At 44.3% G+C, this 12420-nt stretch overlaps 2 protein-coding genes across 2 annotated transcripts in view; both read left to right on the forward strand.

The window, feature by feature from the left end:
* The first annotated feature begins 2116 nt into the window (after positions 1 to 2116).
* Positions 2117 to 2581, forward strand: LOC101314071 (ribonuclease HI-like). The gene has a single exon (XM_004295745.1). It carries the CDS (start codon positions 2117 to 2119, stop codon positions 2579 to 2581), a length of 465 nt encoding a protein of 154 aa, XP_004295793.1.
* Positions 2582 to 3005: 424 nt separating this feature from the next.
* Positions 3006 to 12420, forward strand: part of LOC101314359 — a 10813-nt gene continuing 1398 nt past the window's right edge. The window contains exons 1-2 of the mRNA XM_004295746.1: positions 3006 to 3199; positions 3277 to 3405. Of these exons, the coding sequence (XP_004295794.1) occupies positions 3006 to 3199; positions 3277 to 3405 (323 nt within the window). The remainder of the gene's footprint in view (positions 3200 to 3276; positions 3406 to 12420) is intronic.

Here is a 12420-nt window from a genome sequence, read left to right on the forward strand (position 1 = left end):
AAGCAAAGAAGCAGTGTTCCGGGATCAAGGAAGGACGAGAGATATTCACCTTTGGGAGCTGCAACAATCAGCATGTCAACGTGAGTTGGAGATCGGTGACATTTGAGAAAGGAGAAGAGCAAGGAATCAAGCAGCCACATGAGGACCAGTTCCTGGTCTCCGCGTAGTTGGATCATTACCTATGCAAGAAGATCCTAATTGACACTGGGGCATCGGTGAATGTGCTATTCAGAAACGCATGGCAAGTGTTGAGAAGAGGGAACAATAAGCTCACGCAGAATAATGAGCCGCTAATAAGCTTCTCAGGGGATGTGGTGCAGCCTCTAGGCTCAGATCATATTCTCATGATCTTGGAGGGTGTAGAGGGGAACACGTTGAGGATAGGGATAGACTTCATAGTCGTCGACTTTGACTCATCTTACAACAGGATACTGGGGAGGCCGGCCCTATGGAAGATAAAAGCTTTCATTGTTAAGCACATGCTGATGATGAAGCTGCCATCCCCTGCGGGTATAGTGACGATCCGGGGGGATCAAGTGGCAGCGAGAGGATGTTATGCCATCGACCAAGATAATAGAAGGAGAAGGGCGGAAGTATTAGTTTTAGGGAGCCCAAAGACCCTCGCAACGGATGCCTACGGGATCCAAGGGTTAATGCTGCAACCGAGGGTACCGAGGGTACCGAGGCCGAGAGGCCGAGATCCATTAAGGAAACAGAGTTGATTTGCATCTCGGACGAGTTCCCTATGAGGACAACAAGAATAGGGACGGGGTTGCCTCCTGGAGTGAGGGAGGAGCTCATGTGCTTCCTAAAGGCCAACAGCAAGGCATTTGCCTGGTCATATGCAGATGTCCCTGGCATCTCGAGAGATATAGTGACGCACCGATTGGGAATCCTAAAAGGCGTGCCCCCAATGATGCAAAAGCGTAGATCATTTGATTTAGCTAAATTTGACATCAACAAGGGAGAGGTGCAGAGGCTGTTGGACATCCAATTCATCAAGGAAGCCAGGTGCCCGCAGTGTTTGGCCAACGTGGTCATGGTCCCTAAGAAAGTAGTAGGGCAGTAGAGGATATGCGTGGATTACACGAGTCTTAACAGGGCATGCCCTAAAAACAGTTTCTCGTTGCCACGAATAGACCAACTCGTTGACTCCACCTCCGGGTTCGAAATGCTAAGTTTCATGGACGCATATGCCGGCTACAATCAGATAATGATGAATACAGCAGACGAAGAACACACCGCATTCACCACCGACAAAGGAGTGTATTATTACAAGAGGATGTTGTTTGGTCTGAAGAACGTGGGAGCAACCTATCAGCGCCTAATGAACAAAATGTTTGCTAAGCAACTAGGAGTAACCATGGAGGTGTACATGGATGACATGTTGGTGAAGAGTCTTACCGCGGTCAAACATGTAAGCAACTTGCAAGCAGTCTTTGACATTATCCTCGCGTACGGCATGAGGCTGAACCCGGACAAGTGTCTGTTTGGAGTTGTCAAAGGGTAGTTTTTGGGCCACGTGATAAGCAAGCAGGGAATCAAACCAAACCTGGTGAAGGTTCAAGCCATATTAGATATGGAAGTGCCAAAGGTCAGGAGTGATGTGCAGTCCCTGATGGGCAAGATGGCGGCCCTCGCTAGGTTTGTCTTTAGACTCATAGACAGGTGCACACCATTTTTTAAGCTGCTGAAGAGTCAGCATTGCAAGCTAATCAACTGGGGGCCCGAGCAAGAAGAGGCTTTTAGGAAAATCAAGGAATATCTGGCATCGGTGCCCATGTTGTCGAATCCGATACCTGGAGAAATGTTATACCTCTACTTGGCAACGTCTAATACAGCATTGAGCTCAGCCCTGATCAGGAAAGACGACATCATCGAGCTCCCGGTGTATTATGTAGGCAAAGGCTTCACCTTGGCAGAGAGTAGGTACCCGGACCTCGAAAAATTGGCTCTGGCACTCATTGTGACTGCTCGGAAGCTACGGCACTACTTCCAAGCACATTCTATTACCTTGTTCACCAACTGCCCTCTCCGGCAGGTTCTGTAGAAGCTGGAAGCGAGCTGGAGACTGGCCAAATGGGCGATAGACTTGGGTAAGTTCGACATACACTACATGCTGACAGTAGCCATCAAAGGGCAAGCGGCTATAGATTTCATCTCGGAGCTAACCACCATGAAGGACAACAAGGAGCACCCTGAGATTGAGCATGAGGTAACAATGGCCCCCCAGAATGTCGAGCCGGGCTGGAAGCTGTATGTAGATGGTTCTGTAACCAAAGATAAGAGTGGAGCAAGAATAATATTGGTAAGCCCGGATGGGTTCAAATACAAGTACGCCTTGAAATTCAAGTTCTCCACATCCAATAACGTAGCTGAGTACGAAGCATTGATCGGGGGACTGCAGCTGGCACAAGAGATAGGAGTCAAGAGTGTACGGGTGTTCAGCGACTCGCAACTGGTGGTGAATCAGGTCAGCGAGACCTTTGAGGCCAAAGAACCGCATCTAAACTCTTACCAGGCGCTGGCAAAGGCTCTCTTGCACAGGTTCGAGTCAGCAACGGTCACTCAAGGAAAATAGTAATGCCGATGCGTTGGCTAGACTAGCCACCGGTACCCGTCAGAAAAGGCGCAAGAAGGTCAAGGTCGAAATCCTAGATCGGCCTAGCATTAGCAAGATGATCTCGGAGATATTTGCCATCACCGTTGGCCCCAGGGAGCCCACATGGATGGACCCCATCATCGAATTCATCAAGGAAGGGGTCCGCCCGGAGATAGGCGACAAGCAAAGAAGTTGCAGTTGAGGTGTGCGAGATACACTCTGATAGATGATAAGTTGTACCGCCGGGGTTATTGTTTCCCCAACCTCAAGTGTGTATCAGTAGAGGAAGGCGAGACCATTCTCTGGGATATCCACTAAAGGAGTCTGCGGCAATCATTCTGGGTCAAGATCTTTGTCCTTCAAGGCACTAAGAACGGGGTACTTCTGGCCCAATATAGGGAAGATGGCGGATCAAGTATTAGTGCGATGTCAGAAGTGCCACCAGCACGCTAACAAAGTCCATTCCCTATCCATCGCCATCTCGATCCTGATGTCTCCATGGTCGTTCACCCAATGGGGACTAGATCTAATCGGGAAGCTCCCAACGGCTCCTGGACAGTACAAGTATGCCATCGTGGCAGTGGATTACTACACGAAGTGGGTCAAAACAGAGCCCTAAGTGGAATAACCACCGACAGTGTAAAGAACTTTCTCATGAAAAATATCTACTATAGGTTCGGAATCTCGGAGACAATCATAACAGACAATGGCACCCAGTTCAGTAACCCAAATCTCATCGAATTCACCGAGGACATAGGGACTTGGATGGTGTTCGCGTCGGTAACTCACCCAAAGACCAACAGGCAAGCACTACCAGGACAAGCACTTTAGCCGACGAAAAATTTTCGTCGGCTAAGATCTTAGCCGACGATCCATCGTCGGATAATCGTCGGCTAAGATTTCGTTGGGAAAAGGTCGTCGGCGATGACTTTAGCCGACGAAACTAGAAGACATCGTCGGCTATAGTCCCAGAGTTTAGCCAACGAAAAACATGTCATCGGTTTTTTTCCCAGACTTTAGCCGACGAAAAATTTAAGATATTCGTCGGCTATAGTCCAAGAGTTTAGCCGACGAAAAACATATCGTCGGTTTTTCTCAGACTTTAGCCGACGATTATCTTAAATTTTTCGTCAGCTAAAGTGTTTAATTAAAAATTAAAAAATAACTAAAGCCGACGAAATATAGTCTGTTTCGTCGGCTTTAGAAGGGTTTAGCCGACGACATGTGCCATAATTCGTCTGCTAAACCATATTTAAAAAAAATTAAAATACTATAGCCGATGAATTATTGCGTATTTCATCGGCTATAAGTCCATTCCAGTAAAAAAAAAAACCTGAAATTTCTAAATTACCATTCCAAGCAAGCTACAAAATACACCAAAACAATTCCATATAACCAACAACAACAATAAGCACAGAAAACAATATATAATTTATCAATTACACAAAATCTAGATCGTCTAAATTAATATCCGCTTCTGGGGGATGCTGCGGAGGTTGCAGCGGCTGGGGTATTGGTATAGCCGTAGGCATGGGTGGAGCCGGAAGTCCCTGAAGCTGGGCAGCTGTAAAGTTCTACATGTACTGGAACATCTGCTGCTGCTGGGCGTGCTGGATGGCATGTATCTCGGGAACATAGGCTACCTGCGAGGCATTATAGGCAGCCTGAGCAGCTTGCTGTTCCCATAGTCTCTGAAGTTCCGACTCTAGCTGAGTCGTCTTGGTGGTCGTGGTCGTGGTCGTGGTCGTGGTCTTGCTGCTGGTCGAGGCTGCCTTTCGTTGAAATCCTGGAGTGGTCTTTAGGACCCCCTCGCCCTTCTTTCCTAGACCCCGGCAGTAGAAGTTGTTTGCTCGCGGTGGGAAGGCTGTGCCCATGATCCTCGCCCCAACCGTCGGATCCGAAGTGTCGATCCGGGACATGGCTTCGGACATCTCTTCCTCCTGCGTGTCCGGCCATGTCTCTCTCACTATAGCACTCATCACCTCGTCTTTAGCCTCCCTCACCTTCGCCTAATTGGATAAGAAAAAAATTATTAATTAACATTTTGACATATATATAAGTAAAATTAAAAATTTAAAAACGTAAGATGACTTACAATATCCTACTGGGCGTCAGGATATGCCTTCTCGTACTTATAGACGTACTGGTTGACTTCTGGATGTTCCCTGGCCGCCTCGTCCATGAAGACAACGAACGGTCTAGAACCGGCACGATAGTTCCTTGTGTTTCGTTGCCGGTTCTGAGCGTTCGCCCGGGAAACGGCCTTCAAAGAAAAAACTAAACTATTAGTAAAATATTTAAAAACGCACGTACTTAATGACAAATTAACTAATTAATTTTTTTAAATACCTGTTTACGAGGGTTGTTGAATTCTGATTTCAGAAGTCGACGCTACTTGTACTCCCTGTACTGGAACTCAACAGGGGTACCAGAACGTGCGTTCCCGTGCGTAGTCCAGTGGGTCCGCAACTCGTTCTTCCACTCCTTATACCTACAGATACAACAAAAATATTAGAAATATTATTAATATCACATACAATTTTGTTTTTTCATTAACTTCCCAACATACCGTCCCCTATGCACAACGTCCGCCCAGCTGCTCTTCAGGTGCTTGGGAACCTCAAACCACACCTGCATTTAACAGTTTATTAGTTTAGTTTTTCGAAAAATCAACAATGTAATACATAATATTATTGAGGCATTTTGTAAACTCACCGACATCGCGTTGTGAACCATATCCTTAACCTCATGCGGGACCTCGCCCCAGTCTGACCACAACATAGGGACTCTATCCCTAATGAGCGCTCCCACACGGCCGGAGTACGTCCTCGACTTCCCGCCCGATACTATGTCGCCATCCCCGTCAGTACGGATGACGATCCTCCCTGAGGTACCGACCATCTTCTCGAGAGCCTTCCCTGTGACGGGGCCTCTCTTCTTCTTTGCCGACTTCACCCCGACGGTGCCTATCACATGATAAACCAAATTGATTATTAAAATCGGAGAATTATAAGAAAACAAATCATTCATCTTTCATTACCTAAGGGCGATGCGGCGGACGCGACAGATTCCGTCTCTGTGGCCGATGATGATACCCTCACGGAAATAAGAGGCGTATCAAAAGGCACGAACCGGTACGCCGCTGATGAAGCCACTGGCGGGGGTAGTGGATAAATCGGCGCCCTTGAGCCATCGACTGCAGGTAAGGCCGGTATCATCCGCGGAAGGAACAGATGAGGCGGCGGCATCTGTACCCCAGATGACCCACCATCCGAAATAGTAGGACTCGGAGTGGGCGCCCGGTGTATCTCAGGCATATGGGGTGCAGACACCTCCGTCTGGGTCTGAGGCCACAACTGCCAAGAGGAATGAGGGACGCGTTGCTGCCTCGATGACGGGGGCACCTCCGGCTGCCTCTGCGCCGTCTCCAGAAGGGCCGCACGTCTGGCCGTCATGAGGCCTCGAAACGACGTTTGAGGGTTGCTAGAGGTTCCCTCAGACGATTCGGACCTTTGGTCCTTCAAACCCTTCGTCGATCTAAAATTACCGCTCATCCTGTTTAAAATATTAATTTGAATCAAGGCTGAGAAAGAAAATCATGAAACTTAATAACGACACACCACATGTAGGTCATACACAAAATCAATAGGCATCGAATATATCCACAATATTCCAACAAAACCATATATTAAAACTTGCATAATCCAATATATTAAAACTTGCAAAATCAATCGGCGTCGATCATAGTTTTTTTATTTGGTCCTATCAAATTAATGCAAATTTTTGTCAAAACACCAACTCAATCATTCACACCAATAACATTCAATAGATGGATTATCACCAAAATTCTCAATATATTCATCATAAACCAATCCACAATATCAATAGCGCATAAAAACCCTAAATTCCTAAATTCGAAACCTTAAACACACAAATCGAAATAAAAATTAGAGAATTACACCACCTGACGAGTGACGAGCAGGCGAAGCCCGAGCGAGCAGGAGAGGGAGAGGGCGAGCAGGAGAGGGAGAGGGCGACCGGGAGAGGGAGAGGGAGAGGGAGAGGGCGGTCGGGAGAGGGAGAGGGCGACCGGAGGGAGGGAGAGGGAGAGGGAGACCGGTAGAGGGAAAGGGCGACCGGGAGAGGGCTCGAGGAGGCGGAGGAGGCTAGGGTTTCGAATTCACGCGGTGGAGGCTGTTCTCGCGCTGGGGTTCGTCTGTATACCGTACCACTTTAGCCGACGAAATTTTTACTTCGTCGGCTAAGAGTCTAAATTCGTCGGCTAAACTTTAAAATTCGTCGGCTAACCCTTTGAAATTCGTCGGCTAAACGTTGAAATTCGTCGGCTAAACTTTGAAATTCGTCGGCTTAAATACTTTATACATTCGACACATTGTGATTGTGACCGTCTAAATTACGTATTTTGGCCGAACCTTCAACTGAAGATAGTTTCAAACCGATAAGACGCAACAAGTCGTATAATAATTTTGGGGAAAATAACCACCGAAGATAGGGCTACCCATAGGGAGAAAGAATGGAAAATTGCATTGACCGCAACTATCGGCACCGAGACTTTACCGGAATACCATGATTTTTCAACCGTAGACGTATTTCACCATTCTGGTCATATCTTATTTCACGACTTTTTTGCGTTTGAAGGTTCTACGTATAGTTTGTTTTTGAAACGGAACATTTACTTAACACTAGGTAAACAAGCTATACAACATTAGTAGACATGTTGTGATTGTGATGATCAAAATTGAGAAACAGAAATCCGACCGTCAGATCTGACTATCATGACAAAATACATGTATGGGCAAAAATTCAACTTGATCCGACAAGGTTAAGGGCTCGATCCCGACAGTCAATCCTGTAAGTCAAACCCCTAAACGCACGGAAAAGGTCGTTGGACTGTCTAAATTTCGTATTTTGGCCGGACCTTCAACTGAAAATAGTTTGAAATTGATAAGACGCAACAATTCGTATAAAAATTTTACGCAAAATAACCACCGAAGATAGGGCTACTCATAGGGAGAAAGAATGAAAAATTGCATTAACCGCAACTATCGGCACCGAAACTTTACCGGAATACTGTGATTTTTCAATTGTGGACATATTTCAACATTCTCGTCATATCTTATTTCATGACTTTTTGGCGTTTGAAGGTTTTACGTATAGTTTGTTTTTGAAACGGAACATTTACATAACACTTGGTAAACAAGTTATACAACATTAGTATGCATGTTGTGATTGTGATGATCAAACTTGAGAAAAATAAATCCGACCGTCAGATCTGACCATCATGACAAAATACATGTATGGGCAAAAATTCAACTTGATCCGACAAGGTTAAGGACTCGATCCCGACGGTCAATCTAGTAAGTCAAACCCCTAAATGCACGGAAAAGGTTGTTGGACCGTCTAAATTTCGTATTTTCGCCGGACCTTCAACTGAAAATTGTTTCAAATCGATGAGACGCAACAAGTAGTATAAAAATTTTACGGAAAATAACCACCGAAGATAGGGCTAAAGTATGTAATAGAAAAATTTTAGGGTTTAGCCGACGAATACCCTAATATATTCGTCAGCTATAGTATGTAATAAAAAATAAAAAATAAAAAAATAAATAAAGACGACGAAATATTAGGGTATTCGTCGGCTAACCTGATCTTAACCGACGACTTAAAATATAATTCGTCGGCTAAGATTGTTTTAGACGACGAATATACTATAATTCGTCGGCTAAAGTAATAAAAAATACATTAAAAAAACTGAAGGTTTAATGTAAACCATACTAACTTCCTGTTCATATATCACCAAAATTCATATAAAATAACAGAAATATGAATTCAACATATGTAAACTATAAAGGTAATACATTCTTTTTTATTACAAATTAATGTATTACGTCATCTAAATTAAAACTAAGTCTCGTAATCGGAATCGGAATCATCCGATGAGTCTTCTTCGGTGTCAGAATTAATTTCTGGTAATCTATGCATTTCCTCATCTCCAGAGTCTTCGTCTGTTTCTTGATTTGGATCAACATCAATAAGCCTTGGCTCTTCATCACGTATTCGCACCGAACGACCCGCTTTAAAATTATTAAGGCGAACGGTAGAGGAGTTAGGAATACCTATTGCGTTGGGCTCTTGATACGCAACATCTTCTTCCTCGTCTTCGGCCTCTCCAAGTGTAGTCGCCCGGTAAATGTTTCGAGGGTGCATAAGGTTGACTACTTTCCACGCCTCACCCTTAGCAAGGTCATCAAGATAAAACACTTGTTTTACCGATGTGGCAAAAACAAAAGGGTCATTTTCGTAACAACTTGTAGCAGTGTTCACCGATAATATTCCGTACTGATCGGTCTTCATGCTCTGCGGCCTAGTATCAATCCATCTACACTTGAAGAGGTGCACTGTCATGCCTTGCCCATAAACGAGTTCCACCACTGAATGGAGAACACCGTAATAGTCAACTCCATTCTACCCACCATGCGCCATGACCCCAGAATTATGTGTTCTCAGTCTGCTGTCTCTCTGTTCACATATAAATTGCACGCTATTCACCTTGCACATCGGATAAACTCTTGACATTATCGGTTTCATCGCTAGAAGTCTTAGTTCGTGCGACCAATTTAGGTGACCATCAAATTGAATATGGTTCATCTGCAACCAACCATTCAACTGTAAATATGGATAATTATGCAATAAACATAAACACGTACAAAAATATTAAATTACGTACCCAGCCGCCAAAATAATCTGCGAACTCCTTGTTGTGGTACTCGAGATCACCTTGAATGTCTGGACAATATAGATGGATGTCTTTCCAGTATTCAACTTCTCGACAGTTAATCAATACCCACCAGTGGGCAATGACTAGCTCATGTGGTTGCAACTTGTAGGAGTCTGGCAAAATTCCATACACTTCAACATCATTGGAGACTATGGAAAGATTGAACTTCGGTACATCTACCGGCATGGTTTGCGGAGTTTCCTTTAATGCTCCTAAATACAACTTCATGTAGGTGACGCACTCGTGCGCAATATATGTTTCAGCTATACATCCTTCAGGCGCGGAGTTATTAGCCACATAATCTTTGTAGTCTCCAAGTTGCCTATAAATCAAGTTGCAAAATGTTATGATTATTAAACATGTATATATATTGAGGAATTCAGGTGTAAAAAACGTACCTTTCCATGGGATACATCCAAGTGTAGTGTACTGGACCGGACCGGTAAGCAACAATTACTCGAGAAGATGGATCATCAGGTGAGGCATGATGTCAAAAAAATTTGGAGGAAATATCCTCTTAAATTTACACATGATATAAATGATGTCCTCTTGCATTTCCCGGAGGTTAGATTTTTTCACTTCCCGTGTACATAACTTCTGGAAGAATCTTGCCAATGCTACTAACGGCTCCACCACCAGACGGGGAAAGAACAGTCGAATGAAAACAGGGAAGAGACGTTGTAGCAGGATATGACAGCCATGACTCTTCAACCCGTACATCTTATTGTCCCGGAAGTTCACACACCGGGCTATATTTCCTGCATAGCCTGAAGGATACTTCACACAACTCATCCACTTGAAAATTACGTTCTTCTGGTCAGGCTTCACAGTGTAAGGAGCTTGAGGCATTTTTTTCTTCCCTTATTTCAATCACAGATGCCTTCTTAATTGCATTTTTTTAAGATCAATGCGTACCTTAGGACCATCTTTGTCTTCCCCTCCTAGTTCAACACTGTGCACCATACTGTCGCAAACATTTTTTTCTATGTGCATCACATCTAGGTAGTGCCTGATCAACAACTTACTCCAGTATGGGAGTTCCCAGAATATGCTCTTATGTGTCCAGAATTTGTACATGTCGGGTCTTTCAGGTATTGTCGCCACAATATTGGGATGATTGCTGAGTTGCCCAAAATCGTACTCATTAAGCACTGCTAAAATTTCTTCCCCCGTCCATCTTCTGGGAGGCACACCGTTTTCTACGGTCTCATCAAATGCCTGTGCATCGAGCCGCCATTCGTGATCATATGGAAGGAGAGTACGGTGACCCAATTTGCATATCTTGTTGCAATGACTGCTGCTCCCCTCATCACTAAGGCACTCTGGACAAGCCTTGTATCCCCTAACAACGTTGCCCTACAACATCCCACGGGCAGGAAAATCACTGATGGTACCAACAACCATGACATGCATCTGGAACATCTCGTGCATGTACTTGTCATAAGTGGGATGACCAACGTCCCACAAAAACTTAAGCTCTTCAATCAAAGGTCTCAAATACACATCGAGACACTTCCCTGGATAAGCGGGCCCCGGAATCAACAAACTCAACATATTGTATTCCTTCTTCATGCACATCCATGGAGGAAGGTTGTACGGTACCAAAATCACCGGCCATACACTGTATTGAAGACTCATATTGCCAAAAGGGTTGAACCCGTCGGATGAGAGCCCGAGCCTCACATTTCGGACCTCTGACGCAAAATGAGGAAACTCCCTGTCTATATGCTTCCAAGCTTCCCCGTCAGCAGGGTGTATAAGGGTATCTTCGTTATGCAATTCCCTATCAGCGTGGCATCTCATAGCTTCGGCCGTGTGTGAAAACATGTACAACCGCTCCAGCCTATCCCTCAAAGGGAAATACCGAAGTACCTTCACAGGTTTTCTGTTGCCTGCAGGAGTCAGCTTATACCTGTCAGTGTGACATACCGGACATGCGTCAAGGCCAGCAAGGTCATTCCCTTCTAGATCTTTACCCCAGAAGAGAACGCAGTCATATCTGCATGCATGGATCTTGATGTAGGAAAGCCCAAGATCTTTCAGGATACATCGGACCTTATGATGAGTGGTAGGAAAACGATGACCGTGGGGCAGCATCGAAGTAGTGTACTGTAGATAATCATCAACAGCTTTCACAGTCGATTTTGTCTCAACTTTAATCTTCATTACGTCCATCACACTTTCAAGAACGGTCTTCTGATAACCGGGGTACACAGGGGTCTGTTGGAAAGCAAGCAGTTTGTTGTACTTGTCAATACCAGCAGTGTTGACAGCTCTAGGGAATGGCTGCACCGGGTCAGGCATGTACTGTCCTTGAGCGCATACACCGTTCTCATAAGGAAACATGTCGTTGATGAAGGCCGTTGTTGGATCGTTGGATGTACTGCCCGTCTCAGAAAATTGCCCATGATCATGCGGACCCCCTGATGATGTTTCACCGTGATGTAACCAACATGTGTACTTCTCCCAAAACCCGTTACTCTTCAGGTGCTGCCATATTTTGTCAATCCCAAATCGATGCATATCGCTGCGACACTGACATTTTGTGCACGGGGAATAGAAAATTGTATTCCCGTTAGCATTAGCTAGCGCATATTCCAGAAAACTCATAACTCCTTTACCGTATCTTTTGTTCCATTTTGGAAGCGAAATCCAACTCTTATTCATATATATCCTGAAAATATAACAAAATATATATGTATAACGCTAGCTAATTATTAATTAAATTTCATGCCATATATAAAATTTCAATTCATTTAATATATATATATATATATATATATTAATTAATGGGGATTTAACACTAAACTACCATTTGAAGGTACAAATGATAAAATAGTCTTCAAATGTTCCACATGATAAAAAGGTTACCATTAAAACATGTTACATGATAAGATGGTCACCTTAAAACATCTTAAATAATAAAAAGGTTTATTTTCACTATTTTTACATGACCATTCTACCCTCTTTCATTCAACCTGTTTTTGATCGATCTCAGTTTCGTCATCTCTCTCTCTCT

Source organism: Fragaria vesca, linkage group LG3, assembly GCF_000184155.1.
Source record: "Fragaria vesca subsp. vesca linkage group LG3, FraVesHawaii_1.0, whole genome shotgun sequence".
Lineage (NCBI taxonomy): Eukaryota > Viridiplantae > Streptophyta > Magnoliopsida > Rosales > Rosaceae > Fragaria > Fragaria vesca.